Below are 25,678 nucleotides of genomic sequence, written 5' to 3' on the forward strand. Positions count from 1 at the left end.
AGTGTGTTGGTGTTGTGAGGTTGTTGTAGATGTTGTTAGTGTGTTGGTGGGTGTTGTGAGGTTGTTGTAGATGTTGTTAGTGTGTTGTGTTGGGTGTTGTGAGGTTGTTGTAGATGTTGTTAGTGTGTTGGTGGTGTTGTGAGGTTGTTGTAGATGTTGTTAGTGTGTTGTGTTGGGTGTTGTGAGGTTGTTGTAGATGTTGTTAGTGTGTTGTGTTGGTGTTGTGAGGTTGTTGTAGATGTTGTTAGTGTGTTGTGTTGGTGTTGTGAGGTTGTTGTAGATGTTGTTAGTGTGTTGGTGTTGTGAGGTTGTTGTAGATGTTGTTAGTGTGTTGGTGGGTGTTGTGAGGTTGTTGTAGATGTTGTTAGTGTGTTGGTGTTGTGAGGTTGTTGTAGATGTTGTTAGTGTGTTGGTGGGTGTTGTGAGGTTGTTGTAGATGTTGTTAGTGTGTTGGTGTTGTGAGGTTGTTGTAGATGTTGTTAGTGTGTTGGTGGGTGTTGTGAGGTTGTTGTAGATGTTGTTAGTGTGTTGTGTTGGGTGTTGTGAGGTTGTTGTAGATGTTGTTAGTGTGTTGGTGGTGTTGTGAGGTTGCTGTAGATGTTGTTAGTGTGTTGGTGGTGTTGTGAGGTTGCTGTAGATGTTGTTAGTGTGTTGGTGGTGTTGTGAGGTTGCTGTAGATGTTGTTAGTGTGTTGGTGGTGTTGTGAGAGCGTTGTAAACTGTGTTGTCTATGTTATCATCATCTCTGCTTCTTTATTAGTCTGGTCTCTTATAGCTGAGTTGTTGTCACGTTACTCTTATTACTGAACTTCTCTTTGTCTTATTACCTTTATTATTATTGCACAATGAAATCACATTAACGGGATGTGTTGATGAGCAAATCATCAGGAGCCGTGAGGAAGAGTCGAAGCCACTCACTTGGTACTCCCAAGCACACGCCCTAGACCACTACGCCACGACATGGTCAAAATAATGCAACCTAGGGTTACAGCGAATCCTCCAGGACGTGACGCCACAACCTGACCCAGACACCACACCAGTCTGTGCACCATACATCAATCTATAAACACTACAGAAACTCAAACCCCAGTTCAGAAAAGCCAAAAGTACCAAATACCATTATCAAAGCCACAGACCTACCCAAACACCATTATCAAGGCCACAGACCTACCCAAACACCATTATCAAGGCCACAGACTTACCCAAACACCATTATCAAGGCCACAGACCTACCCAAACACCATTATCAAAGCCACAGACCTACCCAAACACCATTATCAAGGCCACAGACCTACCCAAACACCATTATCAAGGCCACAGACCTACCCAAACACCATTATCAAGGCCACAGACCTACCCAAACACCATTATCAAGGCCACAGACCTACCCAAACACCATTATCAAGGCCACAGACCTACCCAAACACCATTATCAAGGCCACAGACCTACCCAAACACCATTATCAAGGCCACAGACCTACCCAAATACCATTATCAAAGCCACAGACCTACCCAAACACCATTATCAAAGCCACAGACTTACCCAAATACCATTATCAAGGCCACAGACCTACCCAAACACCATTATCAAGGGCACAGACCTCCCCAAACACCATTATCAAGGCCACAGACCTACCCAAACACCATTATCAAGGGCACAGACCTACCCAAACACCATTATCAAGGCCACAGACCTACCCAAACACCATTATCAAGGCCACAGACCTACCCAAACACCATTATCAAAGCCACAGACCTACCCAAATACCATTATCAAGGCCACAGACCTACCCAAACACCATTATCAAAGCCACAGACTTACCCAAATACCATTATCAAGGCCACAGACCTACCCAAACACCATTTTCAAAGCCACAGACCTACCCAAATACCATTATCAAAGCCACAGACCTACCCAAACACCATTATCAAGGCCACAGACCTACCCAAACACCATTATCAAGGCCACAGACTTACCCAAACACCATTATCAAGGCCACAGATCTACCCAAACACCATTATCAAAGCCACAGACTTACCCAAATACCATTATCAAGGCCACAGACCTACCCAAACACCATTATCAAAGCCACAGACCTACCCAAATACCATTATCAAGGCCACAGACCTACCCAAACACCATTATCAAGGGCACAGACCTCCCCAAACACCATTATCAAGGCCACAGACCTACCCAAACACCATTATCAAGGGCACAGACCTACCCAAACACCATTATCAAGGCCACAGACCTACCCAAACACCATTATCAAAGCCACAGACTTACCCAAATACCATTATCAAGGCCACAGACCTACCCAAACACCATTATCAAGGGCACAGACCTACCCAAACACCATTATCAAGGCCACAGACCTACCCAAACACCATTATCAAGGGCACAGACCTACCCAAACACCATTATCAAGGCCACAGACCTACCCAAACACCATTATCAAGGCCACAGACCTACCCAAACACCATTATCAAGGCCACAGACCTACCCAAACACCATTATCAAGGCCACAGACTTACCCAAACACCATTATCAAGGCCACAGACCTACCCAAACACCATTATCAAGGCCACAGACCTACCCAAATACCATTATCAAAGCCACAGACCTACCCAAATACCATTAAGAAGGCCACAGACCTACCCAAACACCATTATCAAGGCCACAGACCTACCCAAACACCATTATCAAGGCCACAGACCTACCCAAACACCATTATCAAGGGCACAGACTTACCCAAACACCATTATCAAGGGCACAGACCTACCCAAACACCATTATCAAGGCCACAGACCTACCCAAACACCATTATCAAGGGCACAGACCTACCCAAACACCATTATCAAGGCCACAGACCTACCCAAACACCATTATCAAGGCCACAGACCTACCCAAACACCATTATCAAGGCCACAGACCTACCCAAACACCATTATCAAGGCCACAGACCTACCCAAACACCATTATCAAGGCCACAGACCTACCCAAATACCATTATCAAGGCCACAGACCTACCCAGACACCATTATCAAGGCCACAGACCTACCCAAACACCATTATCAAGGCCACAGACCTACCCAAACACCATTATCAAGGGCACAGACCTACCCAAACACCATTATCAAGGCCACAGACCTACCCAAATACCATTATCAAGGCCACAGACCTACCCAAATACCATTATCAAGGCCACAGACCTACCCAAATACCATTATCAAGGCCAAAGACCTACCCAGACACCACACACCAACCCAAACACCGTCCCCAAACATGGAACATAAACTCCAAAGAGTGAAAGCCGTCCGAGTTTGACCCATAGACGAGCCAGAGACCGGGCCTGGAAGACCATCCATTTTGATGTAGGTGTAAACGATGCCGTAAAGTTGTGGCGGAGCAGCAGAGTGTAACTGGCCACTCAGGGTAATGGCGGCGTATGTCCCCGCCGATATATCCGGCACCAGATTGGCGGCAAACGAGCGAGGGTATATCAGGTGAGGCGGGCTCCCCGGCCCTTCAGAATTTACACATTGAAGCTGAGGGTTAGTGTGGCTGTGTAGACATGTAGATGTGCTGCCTGCACGTTGAGCTCCAGCTCTTGGGCTTCCACATCTCTGCCTGTGTTGTTGTTGTTGTTGTTATAGATTTGTTACCTGGAACAAAAAGTTCCAAGTAGCACGGGCTATGGTGAGCCCGTAGTGGACTTACCTGGCACAGGAGCGGGGCAAGTAGCACGGGCTATGGTGAGCCCGTAGTGGACTTACCTGGCACAGGAGCGGGGCTGTCTGCCTGTGTACATGACTGTTGAGGTATATGTGTTGTGGGGGTGAAGGAAGAGAGGTGGCCGGGGGGGGGGGGAGGGGTTGTGGGAGTGAAAGAAGGAAGGAAGTCTCTGGTGCATTCATGTTAGTCACCTTTAAACTGTCCGTTTATCCCACTGTCTCATCGTTGGCTGATTCTGTTAAGGCCATCAGCTGGCACGAAGCCTTGTTAGCTGAGGTTATCTTCTTGAGGTTATCTTGAGATGATTTCGGGGCTTTAGTGTCCCCGCGGCCCGGTCCTCGACCAGGCCTCCACCCCCAGGAAGCAGCCCGTGACAGCTGACTAACACCCAGGTACCTATTTTACTGCTAGGCAACAGGGACATAGGGGGAAAGAAACTCTGCCCATTGTTTCTCGCCGGTGCCTGGGATCGAACCCGGGACCACAGGATCACAAGTCCAGCGTGTTGTCCGCTCGGCCGACCGGCTGAGCAGGCAGGTCGGGAGCTGTGCCCCCCCCTCTCCCGCTGTGAGGGGGGGGGCTGTGGATAGAGAGAGCGTGCCAAAGTACGTCACTAATGGCTTGACGAAGTTTACTTTATTTAAAAAAAAAGTTTAAATATATGGAAACACCTGTGGTACTGGTGATGGTCCTGCGGCCACAGCAGCAGCTACAGCAGCACCTTCTCCCAGTACAGCAGCAGGAACAGCAGCAGCATACGTGGCAGCAGAGTAGCAGCAGCTACAGCAGCACCTTCTCCCAGTACAGCAGCAGCAACAGCAGCAGCATACGTGGCAGCAGAGTAGCAGCAGCTACAGCAGCACCTTCTCCCAGTACAGCAGCAGCAACAGCAGCAGCATACGTGGCAGCAGAGTAGCAGCAGCTACAGCAGCACCTTCTCCCAGTACAGCAGCAGCAACAGCAGCAGCATACGTGGCAGCAGAGTAGCAGCAGCTACAGCAGCACCTTCTCCCAGTACAGCAGCAGCAACAGCAGCAGTATACGTGGCAGCAGAGTAGCAGCAGCTACAGCAGCACCTTCTCCCAGTACAGCAGCAGGAACAGCAGCAGCATACGTGGCAGCAGAGTAGCAGCAGCTACAGCAGCACCTTCTCCCAGTACAGCAGCAGCAACAGCAGCAGCATACGTGGCAGCAGAGTAGCAGCAGCTACAGCAGCACCTTCTCCCAGTACAGCAGCAGCAACAGCAGCAGCATACGTGGCAGCAGAGTAGCAGCAGCTACAGCAGCACCTTCTCCCAGTACAGCAGCAGCAACAGCAGCAGCATACGTGGCAGCAGAGTAGCAGCAGCTACAGCAGCACCTTCTCCCAGTACAGCAGCAGGAACAGCAGCAGCATACGTGGCAGCAGAGTAGCAGCAGCTACAGCAGCACCTTCTCCCAGTACAGCAGCAGCAACAGCAGCAGCATACGTGGCAGCAGAGTAGCAGCAGCTACAGCAGCACCTTCTCCCAGTACAGCAGCAGCAACAGCAGCAGCATACGTGGCAGCAGAGTAGCAGCAGCTACAGCAGCAGCATCAGGAGCACCAGCAAGAAGTTTAATTAAATAACTTGTCAAAATATTACAGAAAAAACAGGAGAGGAGAATTACCTGAACAATGTTATGAGTAAGATCAACACCAGTTTCCCGCCCGTGATGGACTCATTCCTCCAGTTTTTGTCTTCACTAACATCATTATCACCCCCCCCCCCTGCCCCCCTCCCCCCCTTGTTCCCCCGCCCCCCCACACACACACAACTGTAGACTCTGTGCTGCAGCTGAAACACAAACGGACACAGGATTAGATCCTCTGGAGAAGAGTTGGGAGTTGGAGGACCTCGGCCAGGCAGTCCGGACCTGGGAGATGGTGACTCCCAGTGGTGACCCCCAGTGCTGACCCCCAGCGGTGACCCCAGTGCTGACCCCCAGCGGTGACCATCAGCAGTGACCCCGAGCGGTGACCACAGCGGTGACCCCAGCGGTGACCCCAGTGCTGACCCCCAGCGGTGACCCCAGCGGTGACCCCCAGCGGTGACCATCAGCAGTGACCCCGAGCGGTGACCCCAGCGGTGACCCCAGCGGTGACCCCAGTGCTGACCCCAGTGGTGACCCCAGTGGTGACCCCAGTGCTTACCCCCAGCAGTGACCCCAGTGGTGACCCCAGTGCTTACCCCCAGCGGTGACCCCAGCGGTGACCCCAGCGGTGACCCCAGCGGTGACCCCAGCGGTGACCCCCAGCGGTGACCCCAGCGGTGACCCCAGCGGTGACCCCAGTGGTGACCCCAGCGATGACCCCAGCGGTGACCCCAGCGGTGACCCCCAGCGGTGACCCCAGCGGTGACCCCAGCGGTGACCCCAGTGGTGACCCCAGCGGTGACCCCAGTGGTGACCCCAGCGGTGACCCCAGCGGTGACCCCCATCGGTGACCCCAGTGGTGACCTCAGCGGTGACCCCAGCGGTGACCCCAGAGGTGACCCCAGTACACCAACATGGTGCCATGTTAGTGCCCGGCCTCCACATACTCAGGTTGTGGGCCGCCAGGATGGACTGGTGTCACCAACACCTTGCACTCACTGGCTTCAATTATAATGGATTCAAAAATACACCTAGGTAAGTATACATGGTAGAGAACACTATACATGGTAGAGAACACTATACATGGTAGAGAACACAATACATGGTAGAGAACACTATACATGGTAGAGAACACTATACATGGTACAGAACATTATACATGGTACAGAACACTATACATGGTACAGAACACTATACATGGTAGAGAACACTATACATGGTAGAGAACACTATACATGGTACAGAACATTATACATGGTACAGAACACTATACATGGTACAGAACACTATACATGGTAGAGAACACTATACATGGTACAGAACATTATACATGGTACAGAACACTATACATGGTACAGAACACTATACATGGTACAGAACATTATACATGGTACAGAACACTATACATGGTAGAGAACACTATACATGGTACAGAACACTATACATGGTACAGAACACTATACATGGTAGAGAACACTATACATGGTACAGAACATTATACATGGTACAGAACACTATACATGGTACAGAACACTATACATGGTAGAGAACACTATACATGGTACAGAACATTATACATGGTACAGAACACTATACATGGTACAGAACACTATACATGGTACAGAACATTATACATGGTACAGAACATTATACATGGTACAGAACACTATACATGGTACAGAACATTATACATGGTACAGAACACTATACATGGTACAGAACACTATACATGGTACAGAACACTATACATGGTAGAGAACACTATACATGGTACAGAACACTATACATGGTACAGAACACTATACATGGTACAGAACACTATACATGGTACAGAACACTATACATGGTAGAGAACACTATACATGGTACAGAACACTATACATGGTAGAGAACACTATACATGGTACAGAACACTATACATGGTAGAGAACACTATACATGGTACAGAACATTATACATGGTACAGAACACTATACATGGTACAGAACATTATACATGGTACAGAACACTATACATGGTACAGAACACTACATAGTACAGAACACTATACATGGTACAGAACACTATACATGGTACAGAACACTATACATGGTACATAACATTATACATGGTACAGAACACTATACATGGTACAGAACACTACATAGTACAGAACACTATACATGGTACAGAACACTATACATGGTAGAGAACACTATACATGGTAGAGAACACTATACATGGTACAGAACACTATACATGGTACAGAACACTACATAGTACAGAACACTATACATGGTACAGAACACTATACATGGTAGAGAACACTATACATGGTAGAGAACACTATACATGGTACAGAACACTATACATGGTACAGAACATTATACATGGTACAGAACACTATACATGGTACAGAACACTACATAGTACAGAACGCTATACATGGTACAGAACACTATACATTGTAGAGAACACTATACATGGTAGAGAACACTATACATGGTACAGAACACTATACATGGTAGAGAACACTATACATGGTACAGAACACTATACATGGTAGAGAACACTATACATGGTAGAGAACACTATACATGGTAGAGAACACTATACATGGTACAGAACACTATACATGGTAGAGAACACTATACATGGTAGAGAACACTATACATGGTACAGAACACTATACATGGTACAGAACACTATACATGGTAGAGAACACTATACATGGTACAGAACACTATACATGGTACAGAACACTATACATGGTACAGAACACTATACATGGTACAGAACACTATACATGGTACAGAACACCATACATGGTACAGAACACTATACATGGTAGAGAACACTATACATGGTACAGAACACTATACATGGTAGAGAACACTATACATGGTAGAGAACACTATACATGGTACAGAACACTATACATGGTACAGAACACTATACATGGTAGAGAACACTATACATGGTACAGAACACTATACATGGTACAGAACACTATACATGGTACAGAACATTATACATGGTACAGAACACTATACATGGTACAGAACACTATACATGGTACAGAACATTATACATGGTACAGAACACTATACATGGTACAGAACACTATACATGGTACAGAACACTATACATATTACAGAACATTATACATGGTAGAGAACACTATACATGGTACAGAACACTATATATGGTACAGAACATTATACATGGTACAGAACACTATACATGGTACAGAACACTATACATGGTACAGAACACTATACATGGTACAGAACACTATACATGGTACAGAACATTATACATGGTACAGAACACTATACATGGTACAGAACACTATACATGGTACAGAACATTATACATGGTACAGAACACTATACATGGTACAGAACACTATACATGGTACAGAACATTATACATGGTACAGAACACTATACATGGTACAGAACACTATACATGGTACAGAACATTATACATGGTACAGAACACTATACATGGTACAGAACACTATACATGGTACAGAACATTATACATGGTACAGAACACTATACATGGTACAGAACACTATACATGGTACAGAACATTATACATGGTACAGAACACTATACATGGTACAGAACACTATACATGGTACAGAACATTATACATGGTACAGAACACTATACATGGTACAGAACACTATACATGGTACAGAACATTATACACGGTACAGAACACTATACATGGTACAGAACACTATACATGGTACAGAACATTATACATGGTACAGAACATTATACATGGTACAGAACATTATACATGGTACAGAACATTGTACATGGTACAGAACACTATACATGGTACAGAACATTATTCATGGTACAGAACACTATACATGGTACAGAACACTATACATGGTACAGAACACTATACATGGTACAGAACACTATACATGGTACAGAACACTATACATGGTACAGAACATTATACATGGTACAGAACACTATACATGGTACAGAACACTATACATGGTACAGAACACTATACATGGTACAGAACACTATACATGGTACAGAACATTATACATGGTACAGAACACTATACATGGTACAGAACACTATACATGGTACAGAACATTATACATGGTACAGAACATTATACATGGTACAGAACATTATACATGGTACAGAACACTATACATGGTACAGAACAATATACATGATACAGAACACTATACATGGTACAGAACACTATACATGGTACAGAACATTATACATGGTACAGAACACTATACATGGTACAGAACATTATACATGGTACAGAACATTATACATGGTACAGAACACTATACATGGTACAGAACACTATACATGGTACAGAACATTATACATGGTACAGAACACTATACATGGTACAGAACACTATACATGGTACAGAACATTATACATGGTACAGAACACTATACATGGTACAGAACATTATACATGGTACAGAACATTATACATGGTACAGAACACTATACATGGTACAGAACATTATACATGGTACAGAACACTATACATGGTACAGAACATTATACATGGTACAGAACATTATACATGGTACAGAACACTATACATGGTACAGAACACTATACATGGTACAGAACATTATACATGGTACAGAACACTATACATGGTACAGAACATTATACATGGTACAGAACATTATACATGGTACAGAACACTATACATGGTACAGAACACTATACATGGTACAGAACATTATACATGGTACAGAACACTATACATGGTACAGAACACTATACATGGTACAGAACATTATACATGGTACAGAACACTATACATGGTACAGAACATTATACATGGTACAGAACATTATACATGGTACAGAACATTATACATGGTACAGAACATTATACATGGTACAGAACATTATACATGGTACAGAACAGTAAATTAAACACATACGATTCAGTTCTATTCTTGTTGTTTGTTGTTTTAGATTAAGCTACTTAGAACGAAATGTCCATGTAGCACGGGCTATGGTGAGCCCGTAAACAACAGTTGTGTGTGAACTATATACTTTAGTGTGGTGAGTGGCCCGCGGGGAGGAGGAGGAGGGCGGGCTGCCAGGGGTCTTAAGAGTAAACTTACCTCCCGCTCCTTACACGGCTGCACGGAAGTGCAACAAAGCGCGGGAAAATCTGTGTTACTGGAAGTTGCCGCCATAAAGAAGGGGATCCGCGCGCAGCTCCGCAGGGAAAAAGGTCACGTAAACAAAGCAATATATTCCACTTTTAGCCTGGCGGAAAGTCTCCAGGAACGCCAGTAAGCTGGTAAAGTCCGCCGGGAGAAGCTGCCGCTCTTACCCACACACTTTGTCACTTTCACTCGTCTTAAACTCTGCATTAGTTGACGTGAGCTCACGCACTCATGGAAGCTCCTCCGCTAAAACGATTTATTTTACATGCTGTAATTGTGCAACATATTTATATATCCCGTTCTTGTAGTTGTGAGGGTTATGTTCACAATATTTTACCAACTGTCGTTATTTCAATTCATTTGTGTGAGTAATTTATATTGTATTTATTATAGGATTGTTTTCTGTGTACACTGAGAGATGCGCGAGACGGCGGCCGTCGCCTCTCACTAATGTGTCGTGTGTCTCGCTAACCAACCTAACATATGTAAGTTACTATGAAGATGTTGTTGTTATAGATTCAGCTACTGGGAAGAAGTTCCAAGTAGCACGGGCTATGGTGAGCCCGTAATTTACCTGGCACAGGAGCGGAGATGAAGAGAAGTGGCTCACTAATATCTGGGCATCAGCTCGATAGGTTAGGTGGGCTTCATGGGTTGATAATACCCAACCCTAACCTCACCCAACCCTAATCTCCCCTCACCCACTCTTTATCTCCCTTCTCTTATGCACTGCTTCCCTCACCACACTTTATTTTCCTCTACCCTCCCTTCATCTTCCTGGCAGCACCCTTCTCCCCTACCCATCCCTCACAGCCCCACGCCCCACAGATGCCCAAAGGTGGAGGACACTATGGAGAAGTAACAGTGCCGCAGCTTCCCTGTAACGTGATCTACCGCCTTCTGATGCCATAATAATGAAGGCAAGAGGAAATGGGATTTAAGTCGACAAGGCGGAAGAAAATGGGATGTTAATCCTTGAATGGTTGTCGTTTATCATTGTGGCGAGATGCGGAGAGAGAGGGGGGGAGGGGGGGGAGGGGGAGAGAGGGAGGAGGGGGAGGAGGGAGAACAAGGTGCCAGGTACTGTGAGGGAGAACACCGAGCTGCCAGGTACTGTGAGGGAGAACACCAAGCTGCCAGGTACTGTGAGGGAGAACACCGAGCTGCCAGGTACTGTGAGGGAGAACACCGAGCTGCCAGGTACTGTGAGGGAGAACACCGAGCTGCCAGGTACTGTGAGGGAGAACACCGAGCTGCCAGGTACTGTGAGGGAGAACACCAAGCTGCCAGGTACTGTGAGGGAGAACACCGAGCTGCCAGGTACTGTGAGGGAGAACACCGAGCTGCCAGGTACTGTGAGGGAGAACACCGAGCTGCCAGGTACTGTGAGGGAGAACACCAAGCTGCCAGGTACTGTGAGGGAGATCACCGAGCTGCCAGGTACTGTGAGGGAGAACACCAAGCTGCCAGGTACTGTGAGGGAGAACACCGAGCTGCCAGGTACTGTGAGGGAGAACACCGAGCTGCCAGGTACTATGAGGGAGATCACCGAGCTGCCAGGTACTGTGAGGGAGATCACCGAGCTGCCAGGTACTGTGAGGGAGAACACCAAGGTGCCAGGTACTGTGAGGGAGAACACCGAGCTGCCAGGTACTGTGAGGGAGATCACCGAGCTGCCAGATACTGTGAGGGAGATCACCGAGCTGCCAGGTACTGTGAGGCAGAACACCAAGGTGCCAGGTACTGTGAGGCAGAACACGTGGTGCTCCGCCTGAACATAAAAGTCACCCATTACATTAAAACATCAAAGAAAACCTTCCCTGGTATTTACTGGTGTATGCGTCTTTCATGACCACTTGTCAACGACATATATTTCTTCTGAGTAATTGAAACTGTGTTTGATAGTGTGTTGTGGCGCCGCCAACCCGTTCTCGCACTTTCTTACAGTCAATATTGACTTATTTAATACGTGCATATGTGACATACTAGTTTACCTTGAAAAGCTTCATAGAAAACACCGACCTTACCTAACCTTCTTAGTATGTTAAGATAAGCATCTTATTGCTTCGTAATTACAATTATTACTTAACCTATACTAGTCTTCGTGGAGTTTATTGTTGCTTTCTTGTTTATTAATCATTTATTAGTTTATAATTTATTATGTATTGTGTGCTTTGGTTGTCGTCAGATATAATTAATTATATTTAGTTAAGCACCAAGTATTTATACTGGTGTCTTCATTTGATAATTACTTAAGAATTTATATTCCATGTTTTGTATCTCTTTTTTAGTTTTCCTTTCGAATTATTCTTAATTTTGTCATAATTTCAATTTAATTTTGTGTCAGTTTTCAAGATAGCTGGGCGCCATGTTGTTGCTGATGTGTTGGTTAGATCAGTGTTGTCAGAGTGGGCTAAAAGTGGCCGTGAAGGTCAGAGAAAGTGGGAAAGTCAACTCTCCCGAAGTTCATTTACTTAGAATGGTCCAGAGCCTTTTGGTCAAGTTCAACTGAGCTTCCTCAGAGGCAGAAGGAAAGTGAATATAGAGCAATATATGGTGACTGTGAGTGTTGGAAGTCATGGGTAAGGTGTGGAGGGGCGGTGTGGAGGGCAGGTGTGGAGGGCAGGTGTGGAGGGCAGGTGTGGAGGGCAGGTGTGGAGGGCAGGTGTGGAGGAGCGGTGTGGAGGAGCGGGTTATGTGGTGGTGGAAGCGTACTGGGCCACGGGTTTCTCTTCATTTATGAACACATAATTTTTACTCATAGACAGACCATCCAGCCCGAACTTTGTACTAAATTTCCCGAACCTAACCTACCAAAGGACACACGAACAGAAAACGGGACATCACATCAATATCGCGAGCCACTTTATGGAAATTATATTTTTGGCTTATGGAAATTATACGTTAAAATGCGATGTACCAGAGACGCCCTCACCAGTGACGCCCTCACCAGAGACGCCCTCACCAGAGACGCCCTCACCAGAGACGCCCTCACCAGAGACGCCCTCACCAGTGACGCCCTCACCAGTGACGCCCTCACCAGAGACGCCCTCACCAGAGACGCCCTCACCAGTGACGCCCTCACCAGTGACGCCCTCACCAGTGACGCCCTCACCAGAGACGCCCTCACCAGAGACGCCCTCACCAGAGACGCCCTCACCAGAGACGCCCTCACCAGTGACGCCCTCACCAGAGACGCCCTCACCAGAGACGCCCTCACCAGTGACGCCCTCACCAGTGACGCCCTCACCAGTGACGCCCTCACCAGAGACGCCCTCACCAGAGACGCCCTCACCAGAGACGCCCTCACCAGAGACGCCCTCACCAGAGACGCCCTCACCAGTGACGCCCTCACCAGAGACGCCCTCACCAGAGACGCCCTCACCAGAGACGCCCTCACCAGAGACGCCCTCACCAGAGACGCCCTCACCAGAGACGCCCTCACCAGAGACGCCCTCACCAGAGACGCCCTCACCAGAGACGCCCTCACCAGAGACGCCCTCACCAGTGACGCCCTCACCAGAGACGCCCTCACCAGAGACGCCCTCACCAGAGACGCCCTCACCAGTGACGCCCTCACCAGAGACGCCCTCACCAGAGACGCCCTCACCAGAGACGCCCTCACCAGAGACGCCCTCACCAGAGACGCCCTCACCAGTGACGCCCTCACCAGAGACGCCCTCACCAGAGACGGCCTCGCCAGAGACGCCCTCACCAGTGACGCCCTCACCAGAGACGCCCTCACCAGAGACGCCCTCACCAGTGACGCCCTCACCAGAGACGCCCTCACCAGTGACGCCCTCACCAGAGACGCCCTCGCCAGAGACGCCCTCACCAGGAACACGGGCCCCGCCGCCCTCGACACATCACGGGGGCGGCCCTGTCATCACCCGGAATGTGGGTAATGGATGACACAGTCACACATGACACAGTCACACATGACACAGTCACACATGACACAGTCACACATGCCACAGTCACACATGCCACAGTCACACATGACACAGTCACACATGACACAGTCACACATGCCACAGTCACACATGCCACAGTCACACATGCCACAGTCACACATGCCACAGTCACACATGCCACAGTCACACATGACACAGTCACACATGCCACAGTCACACATGCCACAGTCACACATGCCACAGTCACACATGCCACAGTCACACATGCCACAGTCACACATGACACAGTCACACATGACACAGTCACACATGCCACAGTCACACATGCCACAGTCACACATGCCACAGTCACACATGACACAGTCACACATGACACAGTCACACATGCCACAGTCACACATGACACAGTCACACATGACACAATCACACATGCCACAGTCACACATGACACAGTCACACATGACACAGTCACACATGACACAGTCACACATGACACAGTCACACATGACACAGTCACACATGCCACAGTCACACATGACACAGTCACACATGACACAGTCACACATGACACAGTCACACATGACACAGTCACACATGACACAGTCACACATGACACAGTCACACATGACAGTCACACATGACACAGTCACACATGACAGTCACACATGACACAGTCACACATGACACAGTCACACATGACACAGTCACACATGCCACAGTCACACATGACAGTCACACATGCCACAGTCACACATGACACAGTCACACATGACAGTCACACATGACACAGTCACACATGACAGTCACACATGACACAGTCACACATGACAGTCACACATGACAGTCACACATGACACAGTCACACATGACAGTCACACATGCCACAGTCACACATGACACAGTCACACATGACACAGTCACACATGACAGTCACACATGACAGTCACACATGACAGTCACACATGCCACAGTCACACATGACACAGTCACACATGACACAGTCACACATGACACAGTCACACATGACACAGTCACACATGACAGTCACACATGCCCTGCAGTTACTGACGGAATGTCTCCCATTCGGCATAGCTTTTGGGTATCACAAAAAGCCTTAGTATTGTTATTGGTGTAGTTTATGAGGTGATAATGGCGGCGACACCCACATACTCCCCCCAGCCTCGCCACCCCCCACACCAGCCTCGCCGCCCCCCACACCAGCCTCGCCGCCCCCCACCCCAGCCTCGCCGCCCCCCACACCAGCCTCGCCACCCCCCACCCCAGCCTCGCCGCCCCCCACCCCAGCCTCGCCGCCGCCCACACCAGCCTCGCCACCCCCCACCCCAGCCTCGCCGCCCCCCACCGCCCCCCACCAACAAAGAAACTCTCCACTTCTCTTATAATTTTCACAGTTATTACGCCATGTTTCTCGTCGATTTATATGCTCCAATTTCTAGTAAATATAAATATGGATGTAACACTTGGGCGCGTAATGTCTGACCAATAACACTATTGTTGAGTTACATATATTTATTGTATCAGTGGTGTTACACACAGACCCACAAGCAACCATTTATATTACACATATCAAGTAAATTTAATGTTGATCTCAGGTGTTTGCCCGAGCTGCTCCTTCATGATTGTTCACTGACCACGTGTGCACGTGTTGTTCACTGACCACGTGTACACGTGTTGTTCACTGACCACGTGTACACGTGTTGTTCACTGACCACGTGTGCACGTGTTGTTCACTGACCACGTGTACACGTGTTGTTCACTGACCACGTGTACACGTGTTGTTCACTGACCACGTGTACACGTGTTGTTCACTGACCACGTGTACACGTGTTGTTCACTGACCACGTGTACACGTGTTGTTCACTGACCACGTGTACACGTGTTGTTCACTGACCACGTGTGCACGTGTTGTTCACTGACCACGTGTGCACGTGTTGTTCACTGACCACGTGTACACGTGTTGTTCACTGACCACGTGTACACGTGTTGTTCACTGACCACGTGTGCACGTGTTGTTCACTGACCACGTGTACACGTGTTGTTCACTGACCACGTGTGCACGTGTTGTTCACTGACCACGTGTACACGTGTTGTTCACTGACCACGTGTACACGTGTTGTTCACTGACCACGTGTGCACGTGTTGTTCACTGACCACGTGTACACGTGTTGTTCACTGACCACGTGTGCACGTGTTGTTCACTGACCACGTGTACACGTGTTGTTCACTGACCACGTGTACACGTGTTGTTCACTTGTACACGTGGAACATAAGGTCCACTTATGTCTACAACAGAAGGAGATCCACTGGTGTTAACAACAGGGGCCAAGTCACTCATGTTTACCTTACAAGAGTTAACACAGCTCAGTGATAACTTACGGCGGCATATTACGTGATGTTTGGGAGAACAATCCTCTATATTTTCCCCCGGGAAATAACCGCGCTGATCTGCGGTTCCAGCTTAATTTGTTTTAAAAACTGATTTGAGGCTTATTACTTGTATGAAGTTATAAGTAGATAAAAGAGACAGTCCGGGTAAAGTGTTAATTGACAGAATAATATTAGGTGGTTTTAGCTACGTAGACTTCATGCAGTATTGCACTTACGTAATAAGCCCTTTAAGACCTATTTTACAAACTTTTATAATGAGAACTTTAGTTAGTAAAGTGAATTTTTTGTTAACTAATTCACTGTTGAGTTTTGATCCACATCCACATCCGTCTGACTATTGAATTTATCCTCAGAAGTTAATGTAAACATATATGTTCACATTTTGCATGCTGACGACCTTAACTATTGTGCCTCTTTACTCTGAAATCAGTAGTAATAAATATTATTAACAGATAATATGTGAGAGCAAAAGAAAGCCAGGTATGAGAGAGCCAGGCGTGTTATTGACTCAGGAAGTTGTGTGTGTCAGCGAATGGTGGGACTGCTCCCTCCCACTGACCCACACATTCCCAGGAAGGCTGAGGCCAGCACTCCTGCCCCATGGTAATGGCTTCAGAGAGAACCATCGCCCCCAAGAAAACAATCTTCCAGCTCTCTTTATCACTTGAAGAAATTGGAAAATTTGTAAAAAAAAAATCCAGTTTTTTCATAGAACGTGGAGTAGTTTTATCTACTTGTTGAGGATAGCATGTGGGTGAGGCTCCACCTGGGCCGGGGAGGGTCAATGCACCTGGGCCGGGGAGGCTCCACCTGGGCCGGGGAGGGTCAATGCACCTGGGCCGGGGAGGCTCCACCTGGGCCGGAGAGGCTCCACCTGGGCCGGGAAGGCTCCACCTGGGCCGGGAAGGCTCCATCTAGGCCGGGGAGGCTCCACCTGGGCCGGGAAGGCTCCACCTGGGCCGGGAAGGCTCCACCTGGGCCGGGAAGGCTCCACCTGGGCCGGGGAGGCTCCACCTGGGCCGGGGAGGCTCCACCTGGGCCGGGAAGGCTCCACCTGGGCCGGGAAGGCTCCACCTGGGCCGGGAAGGCTCCACCTGGGCCGGGGAGGCTCCACCTGGGCCGGGGAGGCTCCACCTGGGCCGGGAAGGCTCCACCTGGGCCGGGAAGGCTCCACCTGGGCCGGGAAGGCTCCACCTGGGCCGGGGAGGCTCCACCTGGGCCGGGGAGGCTCCACCTGGGCCGGGGAGGCTCCACCTCGGCCGGGGAGGCTCCACCTGGGCCGGGGAGGCTCCACCTGGGCCGGGGAGGCTCCACCTGGGCCGGGGAGGCTCCATGCACCTGGGCCGGGGAGGCTCCACCTGGGCCGGGAAGGCTCCACCTGGGCCGGGGAGGCTCCATGCACCTGGGCCGGGGAGGCTCCACCTGGGCCGGGGAGGCTCCACCTGGGCCGGGGAGGCTCCACCTGGGCCGGGGAGGCTCCACCTGGGCCGGGAAGGCTCCACCTGGGCCGGGGAGGCTCCACCTGGGCCGGGGAGGCTCCACCTGGGCCGGGGAGGCTCCATGCACCTGGGCCGGGGAGGCTCCACCTGGGCCGGGGAGGCTACACCTGGGCCGGGGAGGCTCCACCTGGGCCGGGGAGGCTCCACCTGGGCCGGGGAGGCTCCACCTGGGCCGGGAAGGCTCCACCTGGGCCGGGGAGGCTCCACCTGGGCCGGGGAGGCTCCACCTGGGCCGGGAAGGCTCCACCTGGGCCGGGGAGGCTCCACCTGGGCCGGGGAGGCTCCACCTGGGCCGGGGAGGCTCCACCTGGGCCGGGGAGGCTCCACCTGGGCCGGGAAGGCTCCACCTGGGCCGGGGAGGCTCCATGCACCTGGGCCGGGGAGGCTCCACCTGGGCCGGGGAGGCTCCACCTGGGCCGGGGAGGCTCCACCTGGGCCGGGAAGGCTCCACCTGGGCCGGGAAGGCTCCACCTGGGCCGGGGAGGCTCCACCTGGGCCGGGGAGGCTCCACCTGGGCCGGGGAGGCTCCACCTGGGCCGGGGAGGCTCCACCTGGGCCTGGGAGGCTCCACCTGGGCCGGGGAGGCTCCACCTGGGCCGGGGAGGCTCCACCTGGGCCGGGGAGGCTCCACCTGGGCCGGGGAGGCTCCACCTGGGCCGGGAAGGCTCCACCTGGGCCGGGAAGGCTCCACCTAGGCCGGGGAGGCTCCACCTGGGCCGGGAAGGCTCCACCTGGGCCGGGGAGGCTCCACCTGGGCCGGGAAGGCTCCACCTGGGCCGGGAAGGCTCCACCTGGGCCGGGGAGGCTCCACCTCGGCCGGGAAGGCTCCACCTGGGCCGGGAAGGCTCCACCTGGGCCGGGGAGGCTCCACCTCGGCCGGGAAGGCTCCACCTGGGATGGGGAGGCTCCACCTGGGCCGGGGAGGCTCCACCTGGGCCGGGGAGGCTCCACCTGGGCCGGGGAGGCTCCACCTGGGATGGGGAGGCTCTCACCGTTCTTACTGCAGCGCGCTATGAATTTTCACGAAGCCTTTTTATGAAGTTTTAAGACCGAAATCTGTGTTTTAAAATGTAGTTTTCCCATCCCACATGTTATCTTAATCTCAATATGTTGAAGCTCTCGCTGGTACTGCTTGTGTCTTGGTAAACCAGGGGAGAGGCTTTATGCGTCCAACACGCTTAAATGTTTCATGCAGCGCAGTAAAGCCACCTTATCCTCCAAGGCTTTGGTGGATCTTGGAGGCCACAAGCGGCTTATGACGTATGCTGCTGCATTATTAGTGGTGTGAGTCTCTTCCAGCTGAGTTCTCTTTGGTTTAACGACTAGTTTATTGCTTTACAACATTTATATTATCTAAGTCGGCTTCTCTAGAATTGTCAAGTTGAATAAAAGACTCATTTCTGTCAGGATGGTTGAGTCGCCGTCATCATAGGATATAACCAGCGGGATGGTGGTCTCAGTCAGGTATTGGCGCGCCATCTATCGAGACCTGCCACACACACACACACACACACACACACACACACACACACACACACACACATGAAATCTCATCCTTTTAAGATTCGTCCACGTTAGCGGAATTTCTATGACATCTTGCCTCCCCCATCCCCAAACCTTTCCCTTCCCTCCCTCGATTCCTTTACCATTCCATTTTGCCCCTTATCTCCCATTCCTTCACCCCTTCCCATATTTCCAGCCATCTCTCACCTCTGATTTTTAGGGCCCAAGGTTACGGAACTTTTTGGCCTACTACATCCTGGTCTTAAATTGGTTTATGGCTTAATTCCTCGACAGTTATAAAAGAAAATCCAATAGACAACCGCAAAACTTTTTAATGGTTGTGGTGAGAGCGCGGGAAGTGTGAGGACGGCGGAGGGCCCGGCCGCCCGGCGCGGGAGTCCGTCCCCAGGATGGCGGTGACCGCCGCCACAAGGTAAACATTTTGGACGGCGACACTTAGTGACATTATTACTACTTCTTCCCGGTCGTGCGATCACATGTGTCGTTATTATCGGCATCTGGACCGTCCACATCATGTATGGAATGGATAATTCAAACGGAAATGGTGGAATAATTTCAGGATATGTTTAACTTTTGAACTATTGCACGAAGTTGTTCTAACTGTGACTGTCAAGAATAGTCTAGTAGACCATGCGTTGCTGAGACAAGAACGTTAGAACAAGCACTACTGGAACGAGAACTTCTGATATAAATTGCACTGGAACAATCACTGATGAAATTGGGACAATTGATGAAATAATTGCTCCTGGGACAAGCCCCCGTCGGCCTGTATGTTAATAGTAGTGTTCCATGACCCACTGTAGTCAACCTGTGCTCCTTCCACCACCGCCACCTTCTGTGCTCCGTGTGCTCCCATCGCCTTGAGATATCCGCTCACGGTAATGCATTGAGAACGGCTATGTAATTTGTGCTATTATCTACTCTATCCGTGGTTAGGTTAGGGTACAGGTACTTTAGATTAAGGTTTGGTTTGGCTAGGTTATGTTTGGTTATGTTAATAAGGTGTTATATTGGCCAAAATGTTTATGTTGTGACGTCAGGTGTTTATGATGTATGTGTCGTGTTGGACTAGAGGTCGGGGGCTTGTCACGCCCCCGACTGACATGCCCTCAGTCACAGCACGACACAGCCCTCAGCCACAGCACGACACAGCCCTCAGCCACAGCACGACACAGCCCTCAGCCACAGCACGACACAGCCCTCAGCCACAGCATGACACAGCCCTCAGCCACAGCACGACACAGCCCTCAGCCACAGCACGACACAGCCCTCAGCCACAGCACGACACAGCCCTCAGCCACAGCATGACACAGCCCTCAGCCACAGCATGACACAGCCCTCTGTATCTCAGTGAATCAATCTTTCCTGTAGAAAATTCGAAACAGAATTTGAACATCAATAAAATTGAACGTTCCATGAACAAATTGGTAGGATGCGAGGCCCCGTAGACATGGTAGGTAACCTGTGGCGCACACATGACCCCTACACCATGTGTGTGACCGAGGACACATGCTCCTACACCATGTGTGACCGAGGACACATGCTCCTACACCATGTGTGACCGAGGACACATGCTCCTACACCATGTGTGACCGAGGACACATGCTCCTACACCATGTGTGACCGAGGACACATGCTCCTACACCATGTGTGACCGAGGACACATCCTACCAGAAGCTGGAGCTTTAATACAGTTTGACCAGGAGGAAGCTGGCCTCCCTGGCGACCATTAGCCACGGATATGAAGGCGATTACTGTCCACGTTTTGCTCCAGGAGGGTATATATGGCCGCCCTGGGCACACACACGCACACACACACACACACACACACACACACACACACACACACACACACACACACACACACACACACACACACACACACACACACACACACACACACACGGGATCCAAGAGTCAATGCTCGATCCTTCAGACACAAATAGGTGAGTACACACACACACACACACACGCACACACACAGGGGGGCTTCAGGTAGGGGCCTCGTAGCCTGGTGGATAGCGCGCAGGACTCGTAATTCTGTGGTGCGGGTTCGATTCCCGCACGAGGCAGAAACAAATGGGCAAAGTTTCTTTCACCCTAAGTGCCCCTGTTACCTAGCAGTAAATAGGTACCTGGGAGTTAGTCAGCTGTCACGGGCTGCTTCCTGGGGTGTGTGTGTGTGTGTGGTGTGGGGGAAAAAAAAAGTAGTTAGTAAACAGTTGATTGACAGTTGAGAGGCGGGCCGAAAGAGCAAAGTTCAACCCCGCAAAAACACAACTAGTAAACACAACTAGTAAACAAACACACACACAATATGAAGTAAACACAATTACGTTAATGTCATCACAATGATGAGAGCAATAAATAAATGAATTAATAATATAAAACAATTCGATACCCTTCCGTGGGTTCCAGGGAAGGTCGTGACACCGCCCAATAACCCAACATTATCACCATTCTAGGTAATCAAATCCGCCACCACGATGAACAAAAGTAATTCATGAATACGTAATGTCGTTAGACAGTGCTGCCCCTTTGTTCTTAGCGAAAAAAAATAATTGTCCAACAGCATAAACCGAGATTTATCGGAGTTACTCCTAGCTAATGAAAATTCTCAGCTCCCATTTTCTTTTGCAAGTGGCCTCTTGGAGGGCTAACTAACAAGTTTTGTACTCACGTTCATTGTTCTCTATGTTTGTATTTTTTGATGTTAGGCAATAAAAAACATCTCAAAGGGATAGAGTAGCTTAAGCTAAATTCCGTAGGAAGAATGATGAAGGTTCGAACCGGCGCGGTGGATGTTCGACACACTTCTAGGGATTAGACTGCTAATAGCCATCGCATGGGTTCGAAACCTCATCATTCTTCCTACGGATTTTCTCACGGATGCAGTCACCTTAGTGTGATTACTCTCTGTGTAATAATAATAATGATAAGACATTTATAATAATAATATTATTATTAAGACAAAGACAAAATAATTAAGATAAGACAAAAAATCTATACACAAAAAAACTCAATAAAGAAGAAAAGGCCAAATAAGCAACTTTATATATATGTATTTTTAATTTAAAAGTTATTCAAATTTCATTTTTTAAATAAGAGGGAGGATGAGTCACAGACAACTGACAATTCCAGGTTACATCATCTGACTCATCTATAATGTGACACTTACCCACCGGAGAGTCCCTGGAGAGTATCAAATCAGTGAGTATTGTGACACGAGACGCAAGACCTTCTAAGTTTCTAAATTGCTGCGAGTGACGAACTCTCACAATTTGGTGGTATTCACTCCTGGGCCCTCAGCCCCAGTGAGAGGGATGGGCAGAGGAGGAGCACCCTTTATGGCTTGGGTGAGTGCTTCAGCGGTGGTGTGTAGCTTGGCCGTGGTAGAGGTAGATGGTAGTCGTGTGGGCGGTGGTAGAGGTAGATGGTAGTCGTGTGGGCGGTGGTAGAGGTAGATGGTAGTCGTGTGGGCGGTGGTAGAGGTAGATGGTAGTCGTGTGGGCGGTGGTAGAGGTAGATGGTAGTCGTGTGGGCGGTGGTAGAGGTAGATAGTAGTCGTGTGGGCGGTGGTAGAGGTAGATAGTAGTCGTGTGGGCGGTGGTAGAGGTAGATGGCTGTTGTGGGGGGCGGTGGTAGAGGTAGATGGTAGTCGTGGTGGCGGTGGTAGAGGTAGATGGTAGTCGTGGGGGCGGTGGTAGAGGTAGATGGTAGTCGTGGTGGCGTCGGTGGTAGAGGTAGATGGTAGTCGTGGGGGCGGTGGTAGAGGTAGATGGTAGTCGTGGGGGGCGGTGGTAGAGGTAGATGGTAGTCGTGGTGGCGTCGGCGGTAGTGATGTTAGTATAAATGAGTTAAGTCTGAGGAGGATATAGTAATAAGTGGAGTGTTTGGGTGTTGTGTGGTGGGAGCTCTCTCCTTGACCACATATACTGGCCACAGTCACGACAACAACAACGTCACCCAGATCACTGTACACCACCTACGTCAGACCAGTCCTCCAGGAGGCTGCCCTCTCCCAGGGACCTCTCACCTCAAAGAGCACAGAAGGAAACTGGAAAAGGTAGAGAGGTTTAAAAGGGGCTTCTTCCAGGATTACGAGGGATGTGGTACGAAGAAAGGCTGAAGGAGATGGAGTTAACGTGGTTAGAGAGGAGACTGAGGGAAGACATTGAAAATTTGAAATATTCAGAAGGATTGACTGAATGGAAAAAGAGAAAATGTTGATATTCTAATGGAACAAGGTGGCATGGATAGGAGCGCCAGAAACAGTTGAGCCATAATCTTAGAATTTGTATTGTCTCTTAGCGTAAAAGTAGCAGGAAAGTGAAATGTTCTTAAGAAGCAGGTTTATATAAGCGAACTTCGGTTATAATGTCAAAAGTTGCTTTGGTGGAGAAACAGTTCTGAAGTCACTGCACACGACAATTGTTGGCTGGAAGATCACTGGAGCTCAAGCATGCTGCCACACACAGGTGAGCACGTGCACACACACACACACACACACACACACACACACACACACACACACACACACACACACACACACACACACACACACACACACACACACACACACACACACACACACATAAGGGGGCCGGTGACTGAGTGCACAGCATGCTGCACACGTAATCCTGTGGTCCGGGGCTCGATCCCCGGCGATGGTGGAACCAAATGGGCAGAGATTCTTTCACCTGATGGCCCTGTTACCTAGCAATAAATAGGTACTTGGTAGTTAGACAGCTGTTACGGGCTACTTCCTAGGTGTGCGTGTGTGGGGGGGGGGGACTGATCGTTGAGTGACAGTTGAGAGGCGGGCGGAAAGAGCAGAGTTCGACCCCCGCAAGCACAACTAGGTGAATACTAAAGTGACATACGGGATATAATAAATACAAAACCTTTTACGTCGTCCAAAGTTCTCTGGCATTGTGGCCGAGAGAAGCACGGTGGGAACGGCTTAAACACAGCTGGAGCCTGGAGGAATGGGGGGGTGGGGGGGCGTGGAGGGGTCTGGGGGGGCGTGGAGGGGGTCTGGGGGGGCGTGGAGGGGTCTGGGGGGTCTTGGGGGGTGTGGAGGGGGTCTGGGGGGGCTGGAGGTGGGGCTTGTGGCCTTAAAACAAGTGCTATAAAAACAGAGGACTGGACGACCCTTTTGGGAGTTAAGTGGACTCCTTGCTTAGCGCTCACTGGACAAACAAAAGGAATAGTTGAGGGAGAGTGGTCGCTCAGGCGACGAGTTGGGCTCTACTACCCACTAGATAGTACACGCTGGTGTCACTCTTAGTGGTGGGCAGGTCGCTAGGGCCCCCCACACTCTTGGTCGTCAGTAGATATGTAATAAAGTTTTCAGTAAGATTAAAACAAGTGTTTTACAAGCGGGCGAGGGAGGGCAGCAAGTGGTGTTGCCAGACGGGTTGAGGGCAGGTGTGGAGGGACGGCAGGTGTGGAGGGACGGCAGGTGTGGAGGGACGGCAGGTGTGGAGGGACGGCAGCACCACAACCTTACCCACTAGTTCACCCATCATTACCAAGTGGTCAGAGTGGAGGACACGAGGCCGTGGCTCCTTACAGTTAGTGGCAGCCACACTGTAGCTGACACTGTAGCTGACACTGTAGCTGACACTGTAGCTGACACTGGTGTTCGTAATGTAGCTGACACTGTAGCTGACACTGTAGCTGACACTGGTGTTCGTAATGTAGCTGACACTGTAGCTGACACTGTTGTTGACACTGGTGTTCGTAATGTAGCTGACACTGTAGCTGACACTGTTGTTGACACTGGTGTTCGTAATGTAGCTGAC

General features: G+C 49.6%; 5 protein-coding genes across 5 annotated transcripts; 3 read left to right on the forward strand and 2 right to left on the reverse strand.

Annotated features, from left to right (window-relative positions):
* Nucleotides 1–5,154: 5,154 nt before the first annotated feature.
* On the reverse strand, nt 5,155–6,193 carry LOC138355893 (uncharacterized). The gene is made up of 2 exons (XM_069311444.1): nt 5,565–6,193; nt 5,155–5,296 (listed from the first exon to the last, which is right to left on the reverse strand). Exons 1-2 carry the CDS (start codon nt 6,191–6,193, stop codon nt 5,155–5,157), a joined length of 771 nt encoding a protein of 256 aa, XP_069167545.1.
* A 168-nt stretch (nt 6,194–6,361) lies between these two features.
* Nucleotides 6,362–13,003, forward strand: LOC138355894 (protein piccolo-like). The gene is made up of 3 exons (XM_069311446.1): nt 6,362–6,383; nt 11,636–12,265; nt 12,873–13,003. Exons 1-3 carry the CDS (start codon nt 6,362–6,364, stop codon nt 13,001–13,003), a joined length of 783 nt encoding a protein of 260 aa, XP_069167547.1.
* Nucleotides 13,004–13,434: 431 nt separating this feature from the next.
* Nucleotides 13,435–14,430, forward strand: LOC138355895 (salivary glue protein Sgs-3-like). Its single transcript, XM_069311447.1, has one exon. It carries the CDS (start codon nt 13,435–13,437, stop codon nt 14,428–14,430), a length of 996 nt encoding a protein of 331 aa, XP_069167548.1.
* A 3-nt stretch (nt 14,431–14,433) lies between these two features.
* LOC138355896 (myb-like protein Q) lies at nt 14,434–15,108 on the forward strand. The gene has a single exon (XM_069311448.1). It carries the CDS (start codon nt 14,434–14,436, stop codon nt 15,106–15,108), a length of 675 nt encoding a protein of 224 aa, XP_069167549.1.
* An 8,037-nt stretch (nt 15,109–23,145) lies between these two features.
* On the reverse strand, nt 23,146–25,399 carry LOC138355897 (uncharacterized). Its single transcript, XM_069311450.1, has 2 exons — nt 25,251–25,399; nt 23,146–23,734 (listed from the first exon to the last, which is right to left on the reverse strand). Exons 1-2 carry the CDS (start codon nt 25,397–25,399, stop codon nt 23,146–23,148), a joined length of 738 nt encoding a protein of 245 aa, XP_069167551.1.
* Nucleotides 25,400–25,678: the final 279 nt, after the last annotated feature.

This window comes from Procambarus clarkii, chromosome 69 (genome assembly GCF_040958095.1).
Source record: "Procambarus clarkii isolate CNS0578487 chromosome 69, FALCON_Pclarkii_2.0, whole genome shotgun sequence".
Lineage (NCBI taxonomy): Eukaryota > Metazoa > Arthropoda > Malacostraca > Decapoda > Cambaridae > Procambarus > Procambarus clarkii.

Excerpts from the sequence above, each read along its gene's own strand:
- LOC138355895 (XM_069311447.1), top strand. The coding sequence starts at position 13,435 with ATGCGATGTACCAGAGACGCCCTCACCAGTGACGCCCTCACCAGAGAC.
- LOC138355897 (XM_069311450.1), bottom strand. The coding sequence starts at position 25,399 with ATGGGTGAACTAGTGGGTAAGGTTGTGGTGCTGCCGTCCCTCCACACC. Across the intron at positions 23,735-25,250 it reads CTGCCCTCCCTCGCCCGCTT|ACTTAACTCATTTATACTAA; the intron begins GTAAAACACTTG and ends TATCCTCCTCAG.
- LOC138355894 (XM_069311446.1), top strand. The coding sequence starts at position 6,362 with ATGGATTCAAAAATACACCTAG. Across the intron at positions 6,384-11,635 it reads GGATTCAAAAATACACCTAG|GTACTGTGAGGGAGAACACC; the intron begins GTAAGTATACAT and ends CCGAGCTGCCAG. Across the intron at positions 12,266-12,872 it reads GCAGAACACCAAGGTGCCAG|TTTTCAAGATAGCTGGGCGC; the intron begins GTACTGTGAGGC and ends ATTTTGTGTCAG.
- LOC138355893 (XM_069311444.1), bottom strand. The coding sequence starts at position 6,193 with ATGGGGGTCACCGCTGGGGTCACCGCTGGGGTCACCACTGGGGTCACC. Across the intron at positions 5,297-5,564 it reads GAGGATCTAATCCTGTGTCC|CTGCTGCTACTCTGCTGCCA; the intron begins GTTTGTGTTTCA and ends CTGCTGCTGTAG.
- LOC138355896 (XM_069311448.1), top strand. The coding sequence starts at position 14,434 with ATGACACAGTCACACATGACACAGTCACACATGACACAGTCACACATG.